General features: G+C 46.0%; 1 protein-coding gene and 1 long non-coding RNA gene across 3 annotated transcripts in view; one reads left to right on the top strand and one right to left on the bottom strand.

Annotated features, from left to right (window-relative positions):
* The first annotated feature begins 1,115 nt into the window (after positions 1–1,115).
* Positions 1,116–14,056, top strand: LOC140518835 (uncharacterized). Its single transcript, XR_011972027.1, has 4 exons — positions 1,116–5,268; positions 11,084–11,145; positions 11,538–11,631; positions 13,035–14,056. It is a non-coding gene; the product is annotated as an uncharacterized lncRNA (long non-coding RNA).
* ZNF341 (zinc finger protein 341) overlaps positions 11,859–26,350 on the bottom strand; it is a 35,932-nt gene continuing 21,440 nt past the window's right edge. For both annotated transcript variants that reach the window (XM_072631283.1, XM_072631284.1), the window contains exons 5-15: positions 25,709–25,963; positions 24,234–24,429; positions 23,257–23,341; positions 22,680–22,870; positions 21,922–22,112; positions 21,253–21,461; positions 17,796–17,892; positions 16,284–16,416; positions 13,964–14,075; positions 13,159–13,229; positions 11,859–12,845 (exon numbers count right to left, since the gene is read on the bottom strand). In XM_072631283.1, the coding sequence (XP_072487384.1) occupies positions 12,343–12,845; positions 13,159–13,229; positions 13,964–14,075; positions 16,284–16,416; positions 17,796–17,892; positions 21,253–21,461; positions 21,922–22,112; positions 22,680–22,870; positions 23,257–23,341; positions 24,234–24,429; positions 25,709–25,963 (2,043 nt within the window). In that variant the 3' untranslated portion in view covers positions 11,859–12,342. The remainder of the gene's footprint in view (positions 12,846–13,158; positions 13,230–13,963; positions 14,076–16,283; positions 16,417–17,795; positions 17,893–21,252; positions 21,462–21,921; positions 22,113–22,679; positions 22,871–23,256; positions 23,342–24,233; positions 24,430–25,708; positions 25,964–26,350) is intronic.

The raw sequence follows: 26,350 nt of genomic DNA, 5'->3' as shown, positions 1-26,350 counted from the left end.
GCAGTGAAGTACAGTAGTGTGGAATAGGTTGTGAGGAGCTTTAAGAGGGTTCCCTCTCTGCTATCACAATGGAACAACTTCTCTGAGATTTACCCCATCTTACCCATATTGACTCCTAGACACAGTTCCTGGTACCAATCCCCAGGTCCTAACCCTTCTTTCTCAAGGACTTCATCAACTGGCTGGCAGCCTTCCACTCCACCCCAAAGTCTGGCCTCATTCTTGGGGGCTTAAGTAATAATAGTAACTCACATTCAAATAGCACTTTAAAGTTTGTAAACCTTTTATAGATACTCTCCTATTTGAGTCTCAAATCATGATCAAAGAAGGTGCTTTTACAATCCCCATTATATAGAAGAAGAAACAGAAACTCAGAGATGTTGAGGAATTTGTATAGGATCACAGGACTAGCAGTTTCTGAGGCAAGATTGAAACCTGTCTTCCTGACTCTAAGTCCATTCTTCTCTATGGCGCCATGACACACCTATACACACTAATATCCTCTTCTCCCATATGGGCTTACGATTCCAAATCATCAACCTCCTCAACTGCCATGATCTTCACTCCATTTCGGCAACTCAAAGGGAGGGTCATACCTTCAAAGTTGCCATTACCCATAACCCTTTTGCCTCTTTGATCTGGAAATCTGAAATTCTATCTCTCTATCACTCTTTCAGCCTCACCCATCCTAAACCTATTCTACAAATTACTCTACTCTCCCTATTCTTAGAATTTATTATCTCTGCTCTGGTCTCAAGTTTCTCCCTTTTTAGGGCTTGACCAATTCAACAATGGACTGTCCTTAATTCCCTTGTTCTCTTGTTCTACAACTGTTGGCCTAGTGACAGCTAACTACAACCCTTGAACTTCATTCCTACTGGAATGGAGGAGAAGTTGGAACTCAAAGTTTTAAAAACAAATGTTAAAAATTGTTTTTATATGCAACTGAGAAATAAGACATACAGGCAATGGGGTATAGAAATCTATCTTGCCCGACAAGAAGAGAGAGGGGTAGGGGATAAGAGAAGGGAGGGATATGATAGAAGGGAGGGAAGATTGGGGGAAGGGGTAACATGCTGTCTTGGGGTGGGTGGAGGGGAGAGATGGGGAGAAAATTTGGAACTCAAAATCTTATGGAAGTGAATGTTGAAAACTAAAAATAAATTAATTAATTAAAAAAAAAGACAGCTCAGGTGCTACCTTCTACCCAAGACCTTTCTTCTCCCTGCCCCAATTCTTAATATTCTTTCCCTCTAGAAATTATATAGACTTATGTTAGTACATGTTGTATCTTCTACTCCTTTCCACCATGACACATTTGGTAGAATATAAACTCTTTCAGGTCAAGGACTGGTTTGTTTTTCTCTTTGTAACTCCTGTAACCAGTACAGTGTCTTGCACATAGTAGACTCAATAAATGCTCATTAAATTGAAAGAGGAAGGAATTTGTTTCAGGTCACACATGGTCAGTAGTAGAGCCAGGACTAGAATTAGATCAATAATGTGCTGTGAAGTCATTTACTAATCAGAGTTTCAGCTTGACTGCTATTCCATTATGATTAGAGAGAAGCAGACAGTGCAGTCAATGAAAAGAGCCCTGGGCTCAGGAGGAAGGGCAGGCTCTCTCTTGATATTAGGTCCAAGGTTCTTTCCACTACAACCTGCCACAGATAGGTACTGCTTTTTCTTCAGAGCATGGGCATGTGCTTAACACCATACCCCCCCCTCCCATTTTACACATGAGGAAACTGAGGTCCAAAGATTAAAGAGGATTTTCCATGGCCATATAGGTAGTAAGAGGTAGTCATAAATTGAAGCTAGACACTCTGCCTCCACAGGCTATCTCCAGTTATCCTAATCTATATCTGGCCACTGGAACCAAACAGTGAGGCTGGTAACCTTGCACAGCCCTCTCTCACTTAAATCCAATTTATTTGCAAGCCATGGCCTCATCTTCTGGATGTCATGGTCCTCTTTAAGAACAAAGGGCAAACAAACAACAACAAACAACAAAAGCCACAGACAGAGCTAGAGAGACAGCAAACCAATATTTCCTGAGTCCTCAGTCCAAACTCTACCCTACCCCAACCTTAAAGTTCTTACAATATGTAACCATATCACCATATTCTGGCTAGTGCCCCCAGGCATAAACTCAAAGGACAGCAGTTAGGTGATGAAGTGAGTGGATAGAGCACCAGGCCTAGAGTCAGAAAGACTCATCATCCTGAGTTCAAATCCCTCCTCAGACACTTACTAGCTGTGTGACCCTGGGCAAGTCACTTAACCCTGTTTGCCTTAGTTTCTTCTTCTGTGAAATGAGAAGGACATGGCAATATCTTTGCCAAGAAAACCCCAAATGGGACCACAAAGAGTTGGATACAACCAAAAAAATGACTGAACAACAAGGGCTCTTCATATTGCATGAAAGTATTAAAAAAAACATGAAGAGAAATATAATAAATGTTTGTGGTTCTTTAAGAGAGCTCAGGGGCCTAGGGCTTATGGAACAGAAAACAAAGGAAGCCAGTTTCTACCTTCCCTAGGTGTGGGTGTGGGTGAGGGTTAGGGAATGGAATGTCTGGGCATGAGAGGGGGAACTAGGTAGGGAGGTCCTGCCATCCATATTAGAGCTGAAGTCTGAAGGCAGAACTACCTGAACACCTGTCACAACCTGGAGATCTTTATCTCAACAACAGACCATTGTTATACTTGGCTTAGGGCCACATTAGAAGTCAGTGGTTCAGTTTCCAGGGGCTGCAGGAGGACTGATTTTCATGCCCATTGCCATCTTCTGTCTCTCTGAGTAAGAGGGTGCTATAGGCCAACAATTCTAGGTTTGAGACTGCAAAAGCCTCAAAGGCTCTTTTTCAGTTGTGTCCCAGTCTTGGTGACCCCATTTGGAGGTCACAAAGATACTGGAGTAGTTTGCCATTTCCTTCTCCAGCTCATTTTACAGATGAGGAAAATGAAGCAAAGAGTTAAAGTGACTTGCGTGGGATCACACAGCCAGTAAGTATCTGAGGCTGGATTTGAACTCAGAAAGATGAGTTTTTCTGACTGCAGGCCTGGTAGTCTATCCACTACACCACCTACCTGCCCCCAAAAAACTTCTAATGCCCATTAGGAAATTGCTATTAAAATGGCTTAATCTTAATCATTTAAATGAAATGCTATCCTCTCACTTTTGCCTTTTTTTGCATCTCCAGTGCTTAGTACAGTGTCTGTTTAATTATTAGTTAACTGACGTGCACGATTAGGGAGGCAATATGGAAAGAACACTGGATGTGGGTTAAGAGGATCTAGGTTCTAATCCCACTTCTAATGTGACCTATGTGAACATGTACATACTATTTAATCTGTCTGGACCCAGTTGTTTCATTTATAAAACAAAGGGATTAAATTAGCTGATGTTTGAGGTTCCATCCAGCTCTGGATCTAAGAATTATGAATTATAATTCTTACTGAGAGAGACACAAAAACATATTCTCTCCACAAAAGGTTAGGACCAGGGGTTGTTGTTGTTGTGTTCATCCTTCATTTTTAAAGAAGACCATGACATCAGAGAAATGATGACATGATTTGCACTTGACTTTGTTTTGAGTGAGGGAGGGTTGTGCAAGGTCACCACCCTCACTTTCTCCTTCTGAGCCATCTGGGTGCAGTGACCAGATAGAGAGCAGGGATCACTTAGAGTGTGAAGGGGACTGGTCTAAACTGTATCATTGGATTTAGAGGTGAAAGGGAACTTAGTCATCATTTAGTCCAACACTTTCATTTTACAGCTGAAGAAAATAAAGCCCAGAGAGCGGCCTGCTACCTCAAAGTCACACAAGAACTAGGAAAAAAAGCCAATATATAAACACAGGTCTACAGCCTGTGCTCTCTACACTACACCATGATGAACAATGGATTCATTCCCCAAAACCCCTTCATTCTTTACACCTTGGAGCAGGAGGACAGCAAGGTAATGTGAAAGGGAGAGTAAAGCTGAAGTGGGAAGGAAAAATGAATCAGAAACATAAAAAGAACACAAGACTGGGCCAAGTTTAGAATGAGAACTCAAGTGGAGAGAATTGCAGAGGAGAAAAATCCGTGTAAGCAGAGCCAGCAAGAGCAGGGTTTTGGCAGGAAACCAAATTGATCCTGTAGATTCACATCCCACTCAAAGGCCCTCAGGGACTCAATCCTGCTGACCATGTGCAGAGCAGGGGCCCCATATCAAATCACTGACTTCCCTAAATACCCATACACATTGTTATTCATATATACTAGAACACCTCATTAACATTTCTATCCCTCTGCCTCTAGCCAGCCACACAGCACAAGGAGGCTTTGATGATTATATGTTTTCCTGTACAGGTAAGGAAATTGAGGCACGAGGAGGGAAAGTGACTTGCTCAAAATCACTTTAACAAGTCAATAACAACAAAAAAGGAGACTGGAACCCAATTCTCCTAATAGAGAGCTCAGCAACCTCAGTATCCTGCCTCAGTACCTGCATTCTGTTTAGAGTTGGCTATATAATGGCCTGTGTGAGTCAGAAAGACACATTCATGAAGTATAATAGAAAGTATAGTTGATTGGTGGGGACTGAAGACGTGGATTTAAATTCTGACTCTTCTACTTAATAGCTGCACTATTTTGGGTAAGTCATTTAACTGTTCTTGACCTATTTTCTCATCTGTGACATGAAGGAAGACTTGGATGATGTCCTCAGTCTCTTCTAGCTCTTAAAAATCTGTGATTTTAATTGTTAATTATTCCTTCCTATTGCTGCTCACTAGACTCTAATGACTGGGCAAGAATGAGGACCAGATCGCTGGTCTCACAGTCACTCCCTAAAGTAGTCAGACTGTCCTTGGGGGTGCTGCTGGCTCTGGGTCTAGATCAACCAGTTCTCCTTCCTCCTGAAAGTCATTTTATTTATTCAAACTCTCAGGGAACAAACTTTCACTCTTCATTGTAACTCTCTGTCCACAAAGGTGAAAGGAAGTTGACCAAAATCCAAGGCTGAGAGGATTCTGTTCTGTAGGTTCAGAAAAGGTGCAGGATTGTCAGTTGTTTATCACCAGAAAACACAGAGAACAGTAACTGGGAGCCAAGGAGGACTCCTCAGGACATTTTCCATTCTCTCCTTCAATTTGCGGTAAAGGGGATGGAGATGAAGAGAGCTTCTGGAAAAAACCTGCCTTCATCTGAATTACCACAAAAGGGCAGTCAACAGGTCTTCACATCAGGAGGGCAAATTGGTGTTTACACATAGAGAAGGTAAGATGGTGTAGTAGACAAGTCAGGCAAGAATGCCTGGGAACTAAGTAAGCCCAGCTCTGCTGTGTGACTGTAGACAACCCACTTAGACTCTGTCTCTATTTCCTTATTGGTCAAAAAAGGGCAAATATGCCCCATATTACAAGTTTGTCTTTCCTATCTCATCCTGCCTTTCTACTTCTTATATGGACCAATCCCAAAACCATTTCCATCTGCTGAAATCATTTTCTTCTTTCAAGGTTCAAATGGAAGTGTCAGCTCTTCCATGAAGTCCCACACTTCCCCACTCTAACACCTGAAAATGTTATCTCCTCTCTAAAATTTTGCTCAGTGTGTTGTGTGCATCTCTCTGTTGCCCCTTTCACTGCCTATCTTGTGGGATACTTAGTATACATGCCCAATTACTCTCTCCCTTCATTAGTTTGTAAGCTACCTCTTTGAAGATAAGGAAAGCATTTTCATCTTCGTATCTCTGTCCCTGACCACAGGTACACACAACAGAAGCTTAATAAATGTTACAATACACGTGAATTAAGGGACCAAGGAATATGAAAGTACTTGGGAAAATATGCAAGGTCGTACAAATATCAGGGTCTTGAAATCATTGTCCTGCCTGAGGATGTCAGGAAGGAATGGAATGAATGTGAATGGAAGTGACACAGGTACCTTTCTGTCCACCCTGGAGAGCGCCATGGAAACTGTCCTTTTCTTTCTACATTCTCTCACTTCATGACCTCCCATGGGTTAATTTTCATCTCCATGCCAATGGCTTCTAAATAGGCCCTGATCTTTCTCCTAAGCCCCAGTCCCACACCATCAACTGATTATTGGACATGTCAAACTGCATATATCATACACATCTGAGACTCAACATGTCTAAAACAGAACTCATTTCCTCCCCCAAACTCACTCTTTTGGCCTTTTCTATATCTGCTAAGAACACCACCATACTTCTCGTCTCCTAGGTTCAAAACTTTAATCATTCTTAACTTCTCATTCTCCTTAACCCTACTTATCCAGTTAGTTGGTAAATCTTGTCATTTCTTCCACCTGACATTTGCTCCTTTCTCCCTTTCTCATTACTCTCACAGCCAGTACCCAAGGGGGCACCCTCATCACCTCTCACCTGGACTATTACAGTGCCTCCTAGTTGATCTCCCCTGCCTCAAATCTCTCTCCATTCCAACCCATTCTCCAAAAGCAGTTTTCCTTAAGCTCAGGTCTAACCGTATCATTCCTCTCCTTATGAAACTCCAGTGGATCCTTATTGCTTCTAGGACAAACTCCTCTTTCTGTCTTTTAAAGCCCTTCACACTCTGATCCCAAACTGCCTTTTCATCCTCATGATACACGTTTCCTCTTCATGAACTCCATTACTTACCCAAATTGGACTTCCTCACACCCAACACAACATCTCCTGTCTCTGTGCCTTTACAGTGGCTACCCCATCACACCTGCAATGTGCTCCCTCCTCAAAATCCTTTATTTCCTTCAAGACTCTAGTCAATATCCTCTATAGGAAGCCTTTTTTATTCTACTCCTTATCCACTACTAGTGCCCTCTCTCTAAAATATATTTTAATTATTTTATTCTCTTCACACTCATGTTAATTCTTTGAAGGCAGGCACTTTCATTTTTATGTCTCCTCAGCACCTAGGACAGTACCTGGCACATTAAAAGCCATCGAATAAATGTTTGCTGGTTGGCTGATTTGATATTGTGCAATGACTAGGCACAAGACTTCCCTCAGCCTCATGTTGGGGACCATGAGGCTCTGGGTTAAAATTTGACATAAGTCCCTTAGTCCCTGCAATAAATAGCTTGTTGTTTAGTCATGTCCTACTCTTTGTGGCCCCATTTGAGGTTTCTTTGGCAAAGATACTGGAGTGGTTTGCCATTTCCTTCTCCAGCTCATTTTACAATGAGGAAACTGAGGCAAACAGGGTTAAGTGATTAGCTCAAGGTCATACAGCTAGTGTCTGAGGCTGGATTTTAACTCAGGTCTTCCTGACTCCAGGCCCTGTGCTCTGCCCACTGTACCACCTCGCTGCCCTATAATGAAGTTAATGAGGCCTATTTGTCTTGATCAACTCTCCCACTTAGATAAATGTACCATTTCAGGTGCTTAGACAGAAATGCTGATCTAACAACAGAATAAAATGGGGACAAAGAGAACTCACTGATGATTTGAAATTGGAATGGATCTATTCCAAATGATTCATTTAATAGATGAGAAAGGAAATGTGCTTAGAGAGAGAAGGGAAAACATTTACACTGGAAGGTCTATTGGTAGGACCAAATCCCACCAGGGCAGAACAATGCTTTTGTGAGCCATCACTAGGGGATAGGGAGGGGGTGTCTTTTTTGACTGTGAGTAATGCCCTAACCTTTCATCCATTCCCCAAGGACCCTAACCTCCTTATCCCTTCTCCCCTCAATCCCAACCTATTGCTCTGGAAGATCCTGCTACTCAACAATCATCCAGACAAAGCTATTGCTGGACTAAACAAAGCCCAAGAACAGAGCCTCAGGCATTAGCCTTCTGACTTCCAAGCCTCAGACAGCAATCTCAGTTTCCCTTCTTCCCTGGTATTTGAGAGAGAATTAAGGATAACTTTTACCACCACAGGACCTTTAATGGTGACAGCCTCAGCCAAACGGCCCCTTACCCAATCTCTTTCGCTAGCAAATGTATCACTTCCTCTTCTCATCCCTATGATTCAGTCTCAGCTACTTAGGTTAAATAAATACTTTCCCTAGATACTATGTCCTAATATCTCATCCCCATCCACCTTAGCCCTACCTTCTCTGAGTCCCTGTTCTCCCATTCCATCGTACCCTCTAAAACTCCCATTCTATTGTTAACAAACATCTCTTCAGCTTAGAACTTTTCTATACTTCATCCACGTTCTGACACATGGAAACTTGTCTTGCCCACCTCCCCAGAAGACACTGTATACTGTCCTTCCAGTTCAGTACTGGAGACACTTCCAGTCTGGGTCAATATCCCTTTCCCCAGTAGACAATGGACCAGAAGTAGACAAACTGCTTGTTTCTGACATTTCTAGACCCACCCTTCAGTTATCACCACCCACCACACTTCCTCTTCTGAAGGTCCCATAACATCTTATTATTATCATAGATAATCTATCTAGATTACAGTAACCATTATCTATCACTAGGATCCAAGCCATTTTCCTTCCCAAGGAGTTCAGTACTTGGTTCAGTCTTTCTCTTCATATCAACTTCTGCAATTATACTCTGAGTCTTGGACATATATGTTGATTTCCTCTCAAGTACCCTGGCTTCTCAGTTCATTAACCTCAGCTCAGTGTGACCCTGGGTCTGTCACTTGACCTCTTGGGGCCTCAGATCCCCTCATCTGGAAAATGAGGGAATCTGACTTCCAGCTCTAAACTTTGGACCTTCAAAACTGTGGACCTCCAGGCTCTCATCCTCCTCAGGCACACATAGGGAAGGTCATTCCCTTGATGATTCCATGATCCAGGACTGAAATTACTCCTCAATCCTTCACTCTCACTCACCCTTCACATTCAATCAGTCACCAGGTTTTGTCATTTCTACCTCCTCAACATCTCTATCCATTTCCTTCTCTCCATCCACAGCTGTACCATTCTAATGTAGATCTTCATCTCCTTTTGTACAGACTACTGAAATAACAGCAGCTAACAATAATAAGAGTAAAAACATTATACAGTGCTTCCTATGGGCCAAGCACTGTGCTAAGTGCTTCACAGATTATCCCAACTCTGGGAGGTGCTATCATTGTCCCCATTTTACAGTCAAACAAACAGAGGCAGACAGCAGATTGTTCCTTGTTCAGGGTCACACAGCTAGTAAGAATGGATTTGAACTCGGGTCTTCCTGATTCTAGGCCTAGTGCTCCATCTGCTGTGCTACCTAGCTGTCTATACAATACTACAATAGCAGTGGTCTCTCTGCATCCACTCTCTGAAGAGTTTCCAAAATGGTATTGCAGAAACATAGGTCTGACCACATCACTCCCTTGCTAAAGCTCCAATGGGTCCCCATTGCTTTTAGAATAAAATACAGATTCCTCTGCCCTTTAAAGACCCTCACAATCTGGCTTCAGTCTACCTTTCTGGGCTGTTATTGATATATGATCTCCCCTTACACATACTATGCTCCACCAGACTGGCCTTCTTTCTGCCCTCCCCCCGCCCAGAACATTCCATCTGTCATCTCCTATGCATTTGCATGCGCCATGTCCTAGAACTGGAATGATCTCCCTCTTCATCTCCCTTCTTGGAACCTCTAACTCCCTGATTCAAGCTTCAGCCTTGTGGACTCCCCCAATGATGGGCACCCTCTGCCCCTAGGGGCAGGACTTAGCTAGGATCTGTTATTGCCCTGGCATAATAAATTCCCCGCTTACCAATGCAGATCTGACAAACGTTCTGCAATTTGACAGAAAGCCAACTGAGTACTGAGATGTGACATGTCCAGAGTCACACAGCCAATTTGTGACAGAGGCAACACTTCATTCCAGATCTTTCTGCCTCTGGGATTGACTCTGCTATAGCATCCTGTCTCTCATTTTTAAAAAATCAAGTATACATCCTGTATTCATTTATCTTTTAGCCTGTATCTTCTCAGTAGAATGTAAGCTGTTAGAGGGCAGGGACTGTCTCCCTTTTGTGTTTGTATCCACAGTGCCTACTACAGTGCCTGGCATATAACAAGTACTTAATAAGTGATGGGCTGATACTTAATTCTTCATCTTCCTCACTCATCTCCAAATCAGCTGATAAATCTCAATTATACCTCTCTATTTCTTGCAGTGATTTCCTCTCCAATCACGTGATCATCACCCTTGTTAAGGTCCTTATCACCTCTCATCTGAACTGTTAACAACCTCCTAATTAGACTCCCAACTTCTGGTCTCTCCCTCCTCTGATCCTTTCTCCACACAACTTCCAAAAAGAACCTGTCTTAAGTACAAGTTTGACTAGGTCATTGTCTTGTCCTGACCTTGGGCAGCACCTATGGTAAAAAACTGATTCCTCAGCTTCTTATCAGAGTCCTTACCAGATTACCTTTCCAGATTTATTTCACATTAACTCCCTTTCATGTAGAGTTCCAGTCCAACTGGCCTACAAACTAGGTATCCCTTCCACCTTGTGCCTCCATACGGGTTGCCTCATATTCCAGGGGGCCCCTCCTTACTGGAGCCTTCTGCAATGCCCACTTTCCTTCAAGGCCCAGCTACTATATTATCTCTAATGGGGAGCCCTCCCTTCTCAAACTACCCTATAAATACTTAATCTAGCTCCATATATGTAAGTTCCTTGTGATGGGACAGTTTTTCATTGTTTTTGTGTCTGGGCCACTTAATGCACTGTACCATCCACAGATGCTGACAGGATTGGAATGGATTGTCCTGCATCACATTCTAGGGCCATGCCACCTTGGGGCCTTTGTACTCCACGGGACTGCCAGGCTCCCAGGAGAGCACAGTTCTGCCTTCCCAAGGTTCAAGACTGAGATGGAGATGAAGGAAAGGCAGCATGGTACAGTGAGAATAGCTCTACCTTTAGAGAAGAGTTCCTGGATTCAAACTCTGCCACAGCCACCTGGCTTGTGTGCCTTTGGGCAAGGCTCTAGACCAGATGACCTTTAGAGCCTACAATCCTCTGCATCCCACAAGGATTGTCTCATTCTTTAAAGTCTTTGCCTTCATATCTGAAGGTTGGCATTTCCATCATCAAATAGCATTTATTCCACTGAAGGACACCATACAAGGACCACTAACTTCTTGTCTTCCTCCATTTAGAAACATGTGCTTTGCAGAAGTCTCTCTTGGGACCCTGAGTTAGCTGTAAGGCCAGTTGCAAGGTGAGTACTGGAGGTGGAGGTGGGGATGCAGGAAACAACAATGTAAGACTATCAGGGGAAAGAGACCTTCCTCTGGATTCTGTTCTATCTCCTTCAAATCCCTTTTTCCCTTCTCTGAGCATATTCAGAGAAAAAGCTTGGGTCTGCCTCCTCATCCCTCCCAGTACGCTTGGGTCGAGGAGTAACTGAAGGCAAGGGCTACCAAGTCTTAGTGGAATCATGTCATCCTGATAGCTAGTTTCTCCTTGTCCCATGGTGGGTGGGGGCTGGGGGTATGTGGGGGGGGGCAGAGTGTGTGTGTGTGTGTGTGTGTGTGTGTGTGTGTGTCTGTCCATCTGTCCTTGGCCAGCACCCTCAGGGTTACTCTTACTTCTGCCTTATTTCCACCCCAGGAAGGTCAGAAGGCGATACACAGGTTTCTTCTCTTCTACAACTATCCTCAAGTTTATGCTTCATCCTATATCCCATGTCTGATGGCAGTAACAGGTAAGATGAGTAATTGACCTATAGACTATGGCAGGATCCAGGCTCCATTCATGCCTGCTTTCCAACCCAGGCTCTCCCATCTCCTCATCCCCTTCCCCTCATCCTGTCTTGCCCCAGAGGCTAGTAGGTTATTACAGAACTGTAGGTTAAAGGAGACAGTAGCATCATAAAACCTCCCCCAGACCTTGGCCAGCCAAAAGACTTCTCCATATGTGCCAGAGCCAACATAAAGGATGTGAGGTATTTATAAATGACATTCCAAAAGGATTTTCATGGTTGACTTGCTTCCAGTAGGAAGGATCATTGGTCTGCCCTCACAAAGGCGGTTTGCCCAAATACTAGGCATACTGACTGGATCACAAACCCAAGTTCCACACGCATCAGGTCCCATCTCCTGAGTCTCCCAGGGCAGGACCAGGCCCAACAGCAGCACCATGGGCTGACCCCAGGCAGTCCCTAGGATTCACCCTGTTTGCATAGGGGGGTACTATCTAGCTTTTAGAGGCCCCAGTAGAGGTTGGGAAGGACTGGGAAGGCAATAGAGGACTGTTGTCCTCCCCCTCCCCCCATCAGGGCAGGGAAGAAGCCTGAGAAGTACTCCTTCTTGTGCCTCAGAAGGGGTGCCTATGGCCCAGGACACTCAGCAGCAGCAGCAGTGGGGAGCTTAGCCCCACCAGTAAACTCAAGTTTGGCCATGTGCACCCCACCTCGTCACTCAGTGGTCTGAATATACACAGGGACGGCCAACATGGCACAGGGGCCCTCAGCTCCGGACTGCAGTCCCGCCAGGGTCAGATTGGGGCCCATACTGTCTGAGTGCCCAGGCACTACCAGCTCAGGATCCCCACCCACTGAGCTTCCCACCACAATAGACAGTACTGCATCTGATTCTGGGAAGAGGTCTTTGCTGGAGCCACCCCCCTCAGCCCCTTCAGCACTGCCCTTGAGTTCCTCCAGGCCCAGGGGGTCCGGTAGGGCTGCCTTGCGGCCCCGAGCCCCCCGCTGCTTTGGGGGTCGGCGGGCTTGAGGGTCTTTGTCCTTGAGGGGGCCCAGCCGGCAGCGGTGCTCCTTCAGGTACTTGTTACGAGTGAAACCCTTGCCACAGCTAGAGCAGCGGTACTTGTAGTTGTCTGTGTGGGAACGCTGGTGCTCCACAAGATGGGCCCGGCGGCTAAAGCATTTGCTGCAAAACTGGCAGTTGTGTATCTTCATCCCTGTGTGGGGGCAGAATGGAGAGGGGGCAGGGAAGTCACAGGAGCCCATCCTCAAGGCAGGGTCCACTCCCTGAGGTAATCACAAGAAAACTGAGGCACCCAGAAGGCAAATGCCTTACCCAAGATCCCTCGGGGCAAAGTCAGGGCCAGCTCAGCCTCCCAATGTCTAGCCCAGGTTTTTTTCCTCAGGCCTAAGCATCTTCCCATCACAAGGAAGAAAGAACGCATTCTCTGTGAGGTCCAGGCTTCCACCCTCTCCTTCTACTCAGCGTGCCACTTTCCCCAGGAGCTTCTGGGTGTGTGAATCACTTACCTGAATGGGAAAGGATGTGAGCCTTCAGCTTGTCTGGTCGATTGAACTCCTTACTACAGCCTGTATGCGTCCTGTAACAAGCAAATCCTTTTAAGTCTGGGAAGCTAGAGCCATTCAGACCCACCCTTCCTCCTGTGCCACAAGAGGCATCTTATCCTGGCAAGCAACTGACCCACACTAGCTCACTAGGATATGTGGGACTTGGGGAAGAACAGATGAAGCAAACAAGGAATAAAAGTCCAAGGAAGGAAGGGAAACCTTCTACCTTGGAGTCTCCCCCAGGGCAGGGCTCTAGTCTTACCAACGGGGATACTTATTTAGGGAGGGAGGGCATCAGTTTGCCAGTTTCTGGGAGTAAGTGCTCAAGTACCGATGGACTCTCTTAGGAGAAGAAAAGCTCCAAACTCATCAGCTTCAACATCAAACACATTTCCTCAGCTCATAAGAGAAATACAATGTCAGAGCAAGAAGGGACCTTACACAGATCATCTAGCTCAACCTTTTCATTTTACATAGGTGGAAACTGAGGCCGTGAAAGAAGGAATGGAACTTGGCAAAGACACCCAGGGCCAGACTCTTTTCACAAGACACAATGTAGCTCTTGCCCCTCTGGCCACTCTGACACTGTTCTGTCCTGCCCCACGTGCCATCCAAGGGCTCTGATGGCTGTGGCCAGCTGCATTCTTTTGTTAAAACCTGCCCTAGGAGGATCAGCAGACTTTCTCCACCTCCCCAGCCTCTGCCCACACTGGACTCGCCTCTGCCCACCCTGGACTCGCCCCTGCCCAAAAGCGATGCTACGTACGAGAAAGGGCATGTATATTTCTTGGTTGGCTCATGAATTAACATGTGTCGCTTCAACTTGTCTTTCCGATTAAAGGCCGAGTCGCATAAAGAGCATTTGAAGGGCTTTTCACCTGTACGGGGAAAACAGCAAAGGCCCGAATGACCAGGGTTCAATTGTCTACAGTCCTTTTCCCTGAAATGGGAGGCAGGGAGCTCAGCACAGCATTGAGAAGCCTATGGTATTCCTACCACCTTTATTCCTGAAGAACAGCAAGGTGCCCAGTTGGCTTCAGAATCCTCTCCCCCCAACACCTACCTGAGAGAAGGCACTTAAATTCACATAGTTCTCTAAGACTAAGGTACAGATCTATATTGGTGGATGGATTTCCTCACTGGGGAGTTCCATTTACCAAAGAAATCACAAGTCCAGGAAAAAAAATATTACTTCACCGAAGATGGAAGAACGTGCCGGGAATTGTGCAATTGTTATCTCATTCGATCCTCATAACAATCCTGGGAGGTAGGTGCTATTCTTACCCCTGTTTTACAGCTGAGGAAACAGGCAGACAGACCAGTGCCACACAATTAGTAAATGTGGAGGTCTAATTTAAATTCAGATCTTCCTAACTTGGATCAGTTAAGTGGTACTGCTAAGTGGTAGAGCTCCAGGAAGACCTCAGACACTTACTGGCTGTGTGACCCCAGGCACTTAACTCTATTTGCCTTAGTTTCCTCATCTGTAAAATGAGGTGGAGAAGGAAATGGCAAACTACTACAGATCTTTCACAAGAAAACCCCAAATGGAGCCATGAAGAGTTGGACATGATTGAAACCACTGAACAACAAGTACCTGACCTGGCTAGGTGGTGCAAAAGATAGAGTGCTGGGCGTGGAATCAAGAAGACCTGAATTCACATCAGGTATTGAGCACTAGCTCTATGACTTCAGTCAAATTAATTTATTACCTTTGTTTGTCTCAGTTTTCTAAACTGTAAAATAGGGGATAACAATAGCACTTCCTGCCCAAGGTTGTTGTGAGCATCAAATGAGATAATAATTGTTGTTTTCTTTTGCTTGTTTTTTTTAAATATTTATGTATTTAGCTTTAGTTTTCAACATTCACTTTTTAAGATTTTGGGGTTTTTCATTTCCCCCCTTCCCCTCCCCAGGAGAGCATGTAATGTGATATAGGCCACACAAGTATAATCATATTAAACATATTTCCACATTAGTCATGTTGTGAAGAATTAGAACCAAAAGGGAAAACCACAAGAAAGAAAAAAACAAAAAAAAGGAAAAATAGCATGCTTCGATATGAGAGAATAATTGTAAAGCCCTTAGCATAGTACCTGGCACACAGTAAGTGCTATATAAATGTTAGCTATTATTATTATCCACTATACCACCTGGCTTTCTAGAACAGACAGAGAGATGGACAGGAAGAAGGAAAGAAAGAGGAAGGAAGGAAGGAAGGAAGGAAGGAAGGAAGGAAGGAAGGAAGGAAGGAAGGAAGGAAGGAAAGGAGGGAGGGAGGGAGAGAGGGAGGGAGGAAGGAAGAGGGAGCACTGGCCTTGGAGTCAGAAAGCTCAAGGGTTCATATCTGGTCTCAGATATGAATAGCTGTGTAACCCCGAACATGTCACGTAATCTCTATCTGCCTTACTTTCTTCATCTGTAAAATGGGGACAGTAATAGCACGTACTTCCCAGGGCTGTTGTGAGGATCAAATGAGATCATATTTGTACAAAGCTTTGTAACCCTTAAAGTACTACGTAAATGCAAGAACTGGGAGCCTGGTATGAGGAACACAGGCTCTGAATTCCCAGAACCCTACAGTAATGATTATTGGTGAGGTCAGTCATAAAATAGTTTCTTTACTCAAAAGGTAAACACCCCCCAAAATCAACAAAACCCCATGTAGCCCCAAACCAGAGGGAAAATGAGATTTTAACAGGAAGACTACATCAGATATTTTCTCCATCACAAGCTAGGGAACCAGGGAAGGATCTATGAAGGTAGCAGGACCTGAAAAAAAGTTTTTTGAAAGAGGGTAGAAGGCTAAGGATTATGTGTGGAAACTGTCCCCAGAATATGAGTAGCATGAAAAACAACATGGGTGCAGGGGGGAATGAAAGGAGATAGGGATCAGGGGATAAAGGGTGTTTGGCACAAATTGGGGAAAGAAGAGAGGCAAATGGCAGGGGGAACTTGAAAGGTATGGAAAGGAACTTGAAAGAGTTAATCATTAGGTTTATGATGCAATGATCAGGGGATGTGACAGGTAGGTACCAAGAGCAATGGCAGGGACAGAAAAGCCCTGAGTGCCTGCCTCCACCTACCAGAATGAATGTGGGCATGCAGCTTGAGGTAGTGCTCCCTCCGGAAGAACTTCTTACATATCTGGCACTTAAACTTGCCGCCACTGCCGTGAGTGGGCAAATGACGTCGAAGGTACCGCTCGCAGGGGAACACCTAGGAGAGAAGAGGAGGTACCTTCAGGGACCAAGCTCAGCAGGAACCCCTGCCTTGTCTACTCTCTAGCCCCATGACTTGGCTTTTGGGGCTCTCCCCTCTAGGCTAATTTAAGGAACATTTTCCTCCTGGGGGAGTAAAGACTTCTATTCTGTAGCCTAAGAGATGGAGGCAGAAATCAGCTCTGACGACTGCAATTTCACCGCTCACCCTTTCTCCTCCACCCTTCTGCCCAGGGAAAGGCAAGAATGCAAACTGTACAGAAAACATTGAAACCAATCAGTCAATGTATATTTGCTGAGTGACTATTATGTGCAAGGCCCTATAATGGGTACAAATATGAATAGGGCATGGTAGGTACCCACATTTGAAATGCTCTTTTTTTTAATACATCACAGTGTGAGCAGAGGATGTCTTGGGGGGAGAGGAAAATGACCCTGTGTGAGGCCTCCAAACATGTGCTTCATCCCATTAGTATTTCTTCCCACCCAGAGGGGTTTTCCCCTCCCCCCAGGGCTCCAGGGCAGTCTGCTGGAAAAACTGGGCCAAACCAATCCACTGCAGCTGAACTGACCACCTGCTCCAGCTCCCCCCAGGGTCCCCACCCTGCAGCCTTGGGGACCGAGGCAAAGACACAGAAGAGCTACTAACCCGAGCGGGGCTCCAATTCCCCTCCTGAGCTACCTCAGTACAAAGCGGTCAAGCCTCTGAGACTGGCCCTGCCCCCTCGGTGAGCCTCTCATTTCCTTATCTATAAACAGAGGAGTAAGTTGCTACATTTTAGTTTGGAGTGTTCATGCTCTTTGTGGGGGCGAGGGGGAGAATGATCAGTGAAGCTAAGTGAACCCCCAACTGTCTCCTGACTCTCCATGGTCCTAAGGTGGAAAGGGGAGCGAGGTAATGACAGACAGGTCTCAACCAAAGAAACCCCACATACTATCAGGTTGAGACGGCCAGAGTTGGGGCAGGGGTACAAGGAAGAGGCTACAGTAGAGAGCAGATCTGCCTTTGCCTAGACCAAGTGCCCTGGGTCACAAAGAGCAAGGGGATTATTTTAGCAACCAAGCCCTAATTCACTCCAAGCTGGTACGTCTCAGAATCACCACTGTGGTGAGACAGTAAGAGCCCATGATGGGCTGTAGAGGGTCTGGCAGAGCTCGGGGCTCAAAGCCACCCATAACAAATGTTACAGAGATACTTGGGGACAGAACTGTATTCTTTAGTAGTAAAGGAATGAGTGTTGTCATCTCGCCTGAGACACCCTAGAGGACCTCCCCGGATGTACTGAGTTAGGAAGGGAGAAGAAAAAAAAGGAAGGACATCTCAGTTTCTGGGTCACCCACTCTTTCTAAGGTACCAGGGGAGAAACAATCACTCACCTTCTGGCAGTGTGGACAGGGGAAGTTGTGAGTCGCTGTCTGGAGGTGGTGCTCCAGGGCTTCAGGGGTGGAGTACTTATTGACACATTTGACACACCTGAACGGGAAGGAGTAAGGAGAGTTGAAGTATTTGAGACTGGACTCCCCAGGACAGTTAGTCAAAGCTCACGCCACACCATCCACTTTTTGCCCTCCCAGAAACCTGATCAGGGAACAGCAGAACCTTAAGAATGGAGGAAAAGGATGCTCAGCCAATAAGGCAAATCGGCAGTCCTCCATCCCATTCCCAGGACCCCTGCTGACTTGTCTGTCATCACCCTCTCTGACAAACTGCGTTTTCCCAACTGGCTGTGTCTAAACCTGGCAAATTCCTTTCTCATGCCCGCAGTCAATTAGCACAATTCTTTTTGAGCCATGGGGCACACTCTCTTCTTAGGCTCTCAGGCATTCTAATAAGCCTTTCAAAAATGGTTTTCAAATACTATGTTTCAAATGCCAGCTAATCACTTTGATGGTGAAGAAAAAAAAAAGACCATCAACCCACATGCTCCCACTTGTCACAGGAAAAAAAATAACCAGAACAAATGGGAAAATGGTTAAATTTTTTATAAGATACACTAAAGGGAGCCTTACGTGATGAATTAATATGTCAAGATGCCGTGACTTTTTTTCAGTACAGAAAGTTCTTCCACCAATAGCAACTAATCTGTAACCAAGTCCTTCAAGTCTCAGCTTAGGTACCAGTTTTTTCAAGAAGATTTTCCCGTTCCCCCTGAGGCTGGTGCTTTCCTCTTCAATCATCTGGTATCTATTTTGCATCTACCTATGTATTTAAATGTTGTCCTTCCTGGTCGAACTGTAAACCTACAGACAAGAAGGCTTCCTTTGTGTCTTTTATTCCTAGCCCCTAATAAGGTTCTGGCACACAGGAACCTAACAAATATCTGTTGGTTGGTTCATAGGTGAGTGTTAGGGAGCTGCCAAAGGCTCAGAGAGGGCAGGTCATTTGGCTCTGTCACAAAGCTAGGATCATAGGCAAGATCTGAACCCAGGTGTGACTCTATTTCTAACACTCTTTCCAATAGACCATGTTGCTTCTCAATGAGAATTAATGTCAAGAACTCATACAGATGTTGTCAGGTTACAAATATTAATATTAGAAGAGATCCACCCCTAGATGCTTGGAGGACACTTACAGATCAGTTTGAGAACCACTGCCTTAATCTGAAGAAGGAGGGAAAAGTGGAGGGGAGACAGAAGTAGAGATGAAGAAGAGGTGGGGGAAAGGGAGAGGAGAAGAGAGGGAGGGGAGAAGAGAGTAGAGGAGGGGAGGGTAGAGTAAGGGATGAGAGGAGAGAGGAGAGGAGAGCAGTTGAGAGGAGAGGAGAGGAGAGGAGAGGACACGAAGGGAAGGGAAGGGAAGGGAGAAAAGAACAGAGGAGGGGAGAGGAGGGGAGGAGAAGGAAAGAGAGGGGAGAAGAGAGCAGAGGAGGGTAGGGTAGAGGAAGGGATGAGAGGAGAGAGGAGAGGAGAGCAGTTGAGAGGAAAGGAGAGGAGAGGACAGGAAGGGAAGGGAAGGGAAGGGAAGAGAAGGGAAGGGAAGGGAGAAAAGAACAGAGGAGGGGAGAGGAGAGGAGGGGAGGGGAGGAGAAGGAAAGAGAGGGGAGAAGAGAGCAGAGGAGGGTAGGGTAGAGGAAGGGATGAGAGGGGAGGAGAGAGGAGAGCAGGTGAGAGGAAAGGAGAGTAGAGGACAGTAAAGGAGAGGAAGGGAAAGGAAGGGAGAAGAGAGCAGAGGAGGGGAGAGGAGAGGGAGAGGAGAGAACTGTGTGTATGTGCAACCATATATTTGTGAGTGAGACAGAAACTATCCTCCACCCTAAATGCTTACAAAACCCCAAGTCCAAGTGGGAACCACCGCAAGATCTTCAGCAAATAGAAAGATGGTGATCCTTGAGCTAATTAATGCCCACCTCCCAGGTACCAGACACCATATGAAGAACCCATGCCTCCTTTCTAAGCAGACTGCATCACCCTTCCTCATCTCCTAAGCACAAATACCTCTGAGAGGTATTTGAAAAAAACATTTTTTTCTTTGTTTCTGACAGTGCCAGTTGGTGCCTCACATCTTGCATTTTTCTTAGCTTGATGAGAAAAGTCTGCACTTTTCAAAACCAAAGGGAAAAGTTTTCCCATCTCTAGTTGCTACTTCCTAAGGTTTAAGTGGATTCCAAACAAGGATCATTGTGGGGAATTCGGGAAGGGCACTACAGACCCTGCATTATACTCCCTTTCCCACACTCCTCTTTTCCAAGCTCTTTTTGCTCAAAAAGTCTGGTCCTAAGATGCCTCCTAATTTTGGGGGGCTGTGACCTTGCTGAAGAACCAGAGCAGAAAAATTTTAGATTCTGGCTGGAGAGGTCTGGTTGCCTAGCATACCAAGAGGTGGGAATGGAACTCTCTGTTAACAGGAGGGATGTTTTCTTGCTAATACACTTCTAATCAAAGGGGGCTTTCTTCTAAACATATTTGGACATAAGACCTAAAATGGACTAAGGTCTCTGTGGCTCCAAAAAGGGAAGGCCAAAAAGTGTTAATAGTGAGAAATCAAAACTCAGGAGCATGTCCCGGTATTCAGATTACTTTCCAAAGATGAAGGGGAACAGCCTTAAAAATTCAGGTTTCACATTTAGGAACCTGCACATTCATAGGTCCCAACAAATAACTTTGGATGTCCACACAAATCCTGCATATTATGAAAGGCAATGTGGGGGTGGAGTGGCAATAGTGCATTCCTTAAGGGGAGATGATCTGGGTTCATCTCACCCCTGCCACTTATCAGCTGTGTGACCATGGGCTGATCATGTCACCTAATCTATGTTTCAGTTCCCTCATCTGTAAAATAGATATTTGCAATCTCTTTCTGACACAGTTATTATGAGGGATGTGCTTTATAAACTTTAAATAGAGGCTGTTGTTATTATAGATGAAAAAAACTGGTTTGGGGCAGATGCCATCCATATTCAAAAGAAAAAAACTTTAGACATGGATGTTGGACATGAATTAACCAAGTAACCACCCTATTCCATCTGTCAGCCCCTACAGCTGGAAACATGAACCAGTCCCTGCTAAATGCCCTACACCTTGTTCCTTAGCTCCTAGTGCCCTCCCCGCCCCCTCCAGCCTCATCCACAACTCTCAGAGACCTGGTCCTTTCTAGCAGTCACCCATGCTGTGAGAACACAAATATTTAGAAACTTGTACATTCACCAGTCCCAACAGATAACTCATGGATGGCCATAACAATACTGACAAGAAGAAAATACTCTATGTGCTCAGATTCCTGGCACCTCTTTAAAGGTCAGCACAGGTTCTGAGCATCACAAACACTCAGTCCTGCCTGCTCCAAGGCTCTACCATAGGTGAAAGTGGCCCCTGCCTGAAGATGCCCTGACATTACTTGTAGACCGTGACATCCTTCTTGGGGCTGTTCTGAGGCAGGAGGCTGTGGGAGTACTGGTGCACACCCAGCTCATACAGGGAGGGGAAATCCTTGCTGCACAGGTGACATCGGTAGCTCAGCTCCTCCTGGTGACTCTTGATATGCTCCAGGAACATGTCTAGTTTCTGAAACGTCTGGGCGCAGGTCTTCACAACACACTTGTACACCTGGAGGGATGCCCCAGGCAGTGGGGAGAAAGGTGTTAACAGTGGGGAGGGGTCACCTGCCCCTTCCCTGCTGTCAAATTAGTCATGGCTCAGGACCATGACAAACAGTGTCTATTCCCTCCTATAAGAACAGTGCCATGAATAGGAGGCCCAACTGAAGATAAACGTGCTTGGATTGAGCCCTGGGCCAGATGTATTCATTCCCACAGGCTGCCCTTTTCCAGGGGTTGACTCAGGGGCCTTCTTCTCCTAAGGAGGCTCATGGACCTCTGTGACAGGTCAGCCAACAGCCTTATTCAATTGAGATTTGGCAGGGGTCACCTTTGCCCCATGTCTCTTGCTAGGCTGCCCCTTTTCCAGATAATCCCAAGGCCACTGGTATCAGAGGAGGGTGCTCAGTTCCTTACTCGGGTAGGACTTGGGAAGAGGCTGTGAATGGAGCAGACCAACAACTGCCTACCTGCTCATTCTTATGCTGGGTCATGTGTGACTTCAGCTGGAAGTATGTACTGAACTTGTTTGGACAGAACTGACACTGGTAAGAGCTGTCAATGAGAACCACCTGCTTGGCTTCCAGTTTTCCTGCCTCACTTTCATCAGCTGAAGCTAAGACCTGAGGCTGGGTAACAGTCCGTGGGGGCTGGCTAATTCCTGTAGAAAAGGACAGAGGGGATGAATCAGGACAACGGCTGGGAAAGAGCTCAATTAATCAACATTTACTGAATACCGACAATATGCCTGGTGAGATGCTAGGCACTGTGGGATATAAAAAAGAAAAATGAGTCTCTTCCTTTAGGAAGACAACATTCACATGAAGTGTATAAATAACTGTACCAGGCAGTAAACCTAGATTTACCATGCATCCCTTAGGGAGGAGGGGACTGGACAGGAAGAGCTGCATTCTGCCTGCATACCAAGACATCCTAGACACCAAGAGGCTTGAAGATGCTTGAGATCAAGATCCCCAACAAAAAAAGGCATAGACACCACCAGCCCTGGGGACCAGAAAGGAATGCTCCACAAAAGAGGAACAACTTATTTGCCTCGGGGAACATGGGACAACACTTTTCTGGTTGTCCTCTTGACACAGAGTGCTAACAAACCTGGGGGAGTGAAATCGAGCAACCCAAAGGCCTGAGATATCTCTAGGGCTGCCACCTCAAGCCCTGACGCCTGACCTGCCCCAATATCCAGACCCATGGCTCCTCAGCTTCACACCTGGGTCTTCCTCATTCTCTTGCTGCGTGGGATTCAGGGCCATGACCTGAACAGTCACTGAGTTCCGGGAGATGGTGCACCCGTGCCCTGGTGGCCACACTTTGTGGGTCTGCATGTGCTTCTTGACATTTGACTTCTGGGCAAAGGCCCGGCCACAGACAATGCACTGGAAGGGTTTCTCCCCTGTGTGGCTATAAGGAAAGAGAAGTCAGTCATCCAACGCTTCACTTAAAAGGGGTCTGCTGGCTACTGTCAGGAGCTGGAAGAGCTCAGGTTACACTCCTTGGAAGACCTCATGGACTCAGGCAGAGAAAATCCCACCCTGCCTGCCTGTAACCACCATACAAGGGCCCTGGAGGGGGTGAAGGGAAAGGCAGGATGTCTTATTTGCTCTGGAGACTGACATTTTCCCCCAGTGCTCCAGTCAACAGAGAAAAAGATACCAAAGTCCTGCCACAATCAGCACCCCCTAAATGGAGTGGGGAAGCTGGGGGCAGCTATGGCTGACCAGTCCAAGGTGGGTAGAAGGTCTGGTGCCCTCCTCAGAGATAATACCTGACTTTCCCCTCCCAGGTACCTTCGGATGTGCTGCTGCAAGTCAAAGTTCTTGGTGAATGTCTTGCTACAGTAGGTACACTTGAGTTTCTGGCACTTGGGTTTCCCTGCAACAGAGAAAGAAAAATGAGAGATTGGGGGAGGGGAGAGTTAGGAGGAATTAGAACAGGAGGGAAGTAGAGAGTAGGGCTTTACTTGTAGCTCACCTCCATGGCAGCAGCTGCACTACCTGAGGCATTATGCATGAGAGAGGCAAAAATCGAAGGCACACATTTCTTGTCCCTTTCAGGATGAAGGGACCCTAGCCCTGAAGCTGTAAAGCCTCGGAAAAGCATCCTGCTCCTCTTCCCATTCAATTTCTGCCACCTGAACCTATGGCTCCCCCACAAAAAAGCCCCCAAAGGACCCTCTGGGCAGTCTAGTGAAGTCAATGGACCTCTTCGTAGAATGAAGTTTTCAAATGCATAGAATTACAAAGGAAACCCATTATATTGAATAACAGCTATCAAAATATATTTTTAAAGAAAAATCTAACTTCATGGACCCCAGGTTAAGAACCCCTACCCTAGGGGCACTTCAGGTGGGTCCTGCCTAAGATTTTTAGCCAAAAAAGAGAAATTGACCAAGTAGCACACATACTAGAAGTAGACCAACAGGAACTACTAGCCCAGCCCCAATCACAAGAGGAAAGTTCCTTGGGGCAGGGACTGTGGTTGTCCTTCTTTGTACCCCAAGTGCCTGGGATAGTAAATGCTTAATAAATGTTTATTGCCTGGCTGTCTGATCACCACCAATGTGTGACTCCCACTTTTGAGGTGTTGGGCTTATAATGGAAACTGAATACAATTAGTTATGCTACTAAATTCATGCAGTCCACACAAGATTTCTGATCACATAGCCCACTACTGAAAAACCTGGATGCTCCTGACCTGGAAGGGTAGCCCCAGCAATCAAGCAGTTTGCTCAATAATGTCAGGATACTTGGCCACCTGGACCCACCTTCTTGGAGTCCACCATCGCTTTTGGGGCGCCGGGTCTTCAACGTGGAGGGGGAATTGAAAGCGGCCACATTACCACTGCCGGTGTTAGTCAAGGGGGCAGGTGGGGTTGGTCCTTTGGGTTTGAAGCCCTGTTTCCCGGGGCTATACACAGGGGGGCTGGGGTACACAGGATTCTCCACACATTGGTTTGGGACCTGAAAGCACAAAGTTATCAAGGAGAGTTCCCCAGTCTACTTAGAGTCACCTGAACCAAGGATGGAAGAGTTATAAATTGATAAATGTTAGTGCCAGGTGGGACCTTAGCAACTCTGGGCCTCAAATATCCTCCCCTGGAAAATTCAGGGAAGTAGATGAGATGATCAGAAGGTCCCCTCCAGCTCAAAAATCCTCCGTTTATGAGATATCTGAATCAGATATCTCATATCAGATGAAGCAGAACCTCATTTGAGTCTCAGAAAAGTTAAGTGATGTGCCCAAAGTCACAGCGTAAGCTAGGGGATCAAGCCAAGACACCCTCCGTTCAGGACTGTTTCCATTTTCTTCTGCTTCTTTGTTAATTCTCCACAATCTCTTAAGGGTCTTCTCTTCCTTTGCATTATCTCCCAGTGCCCAGCATATAACTCATATTATAAGAAGACAGTGCAAAATGCTTCCTCCTACTTGACCTGTCTAGTCCCTGCCTGAGTGAATTCCTCCTACCTAATAACTCCGAGGGAAATTCAGCCAGATCACCTCTCTAGTGACAATCCAATGTTACGTCTCCAACTCAGCACATTGGCCCCTGGCTGGCCCACCAGAAAAGGCAGACGTGAGCTTCAGAAAATATCAGATTACCCTCTAAGAGGTAGCGGTGCTCTATTAGACAAGCCTGGAAGCCGAGCGCCCTGTGAGCCAATCACCTCCAAGGGGCCCAAGCAGAGTTTAAAGAAAGAAATTCTTTCCCGCTGTCTTCCAAGGGACAGTCTAAGCATGACTGAAGGACCACAGGTCTAGAACTGGGAGGGACCTCGGAGACTCTTTAGTCCAACCCCTCTCCTTTTACAGGGAAGGAAATTGAGGCTCTTGGTGGGAAAGTGACTTGCCAAAGGTCAGGCAGCTCGGAGGCAACTTTTGAACACAGGTCTTGGGGCTCCAGAGCCAGTGCTTCTTCCACCTGCCAAATGGAGGCCAGATCCTCTTTAAGAACTGTCTTTTTTCTGGATACCATGGTAGCAGCTTCTCTCCCCTCCAGTCCTGCCTTTCTGAGTCGTTTGTCTTCCCATTAATAGCCCAGGACAATGTCCCACTTTTGAACCTTTTCATCACAGCTGTAGTGCGGTACCCTGACTGCCTCTCTCCCAATTAGGATCCTGACGGTGCCCACTATTTTTTATCCTTTCACGAGGAAACCTCTGGATGTGCCCTCCCTCACTGGCTGTAAAGGGTGATGGCCTCAACTCCAGGCCCCCTCCCCAGAGATGAGTGTCCCATTACCTCCATAGGTGGGTAGGGCTGCATTCCCAGAGCTTGGATCTCCACCACACCACTTCCAGCCAGGGGGGCAGTGGCATTGTAAACCTCTACCACTCCACTGCTACCCGTGTTGGGCCGTCCTGGAGCCCCAAGGTTCTGCGGAGGAGGAGGGGGAGGGACCTGTGGGGGAGGGGGAGGGGGCAATGGTGGAGGTGGTGGAGGAGGTGGTGGGGGCTGAGGGAGGTAGCCAGGTCCTGAGTGCATACTCAGGCTGCTCTAGAATGAGAAGAGATAAAACAGAAAATCAGAAAGAAACATGGCATTAAGACTGGGTGTGATCATAACAAAAATACTTTAAATTTCTCTAGCACTTCACATTTTATAAAGCACTTTTATGTAAAATAACCCATTTGAAGCTCACAAGAACACTATTACACAGGCAAGGTAGACATTACCACCACCCTCATTTTGCAGATCAGGAAACTGAGAATTTAAGTGATTCCAGCAAGATTAACTTCAAATCACATCGCTTCCAACCCAGAAACCAAACCCACTTGTGTGAAAAGCAGAGTTATTTGAGGAAGAGGTTCAGAAGAGGAAGCTGAGAGACCATGAAATAAAATTGGATTTGTGCTTAGGACAGAAAAGGCCCTTTAGTGCTTT

Source organism: Notamacropus eugenii, chromosome 1, assembly GCF_028372415.1.
Source record: "Notamacropus eugenii isolate mMacEug1 chromosome 1, mMacEug1.pri_v2, whole genome shotgun sequence".
In the NCBI taxonomy this organism is placed as follows: Eukaryota; Metazoa; Chordata; class Mammalia; order Diprotodontia; family Macropodidae; genus Notamacropus; species Notamacropus eugenii.
This window is presented reverse-complemented; position numbering and strand designations above follow the sequence as displayed.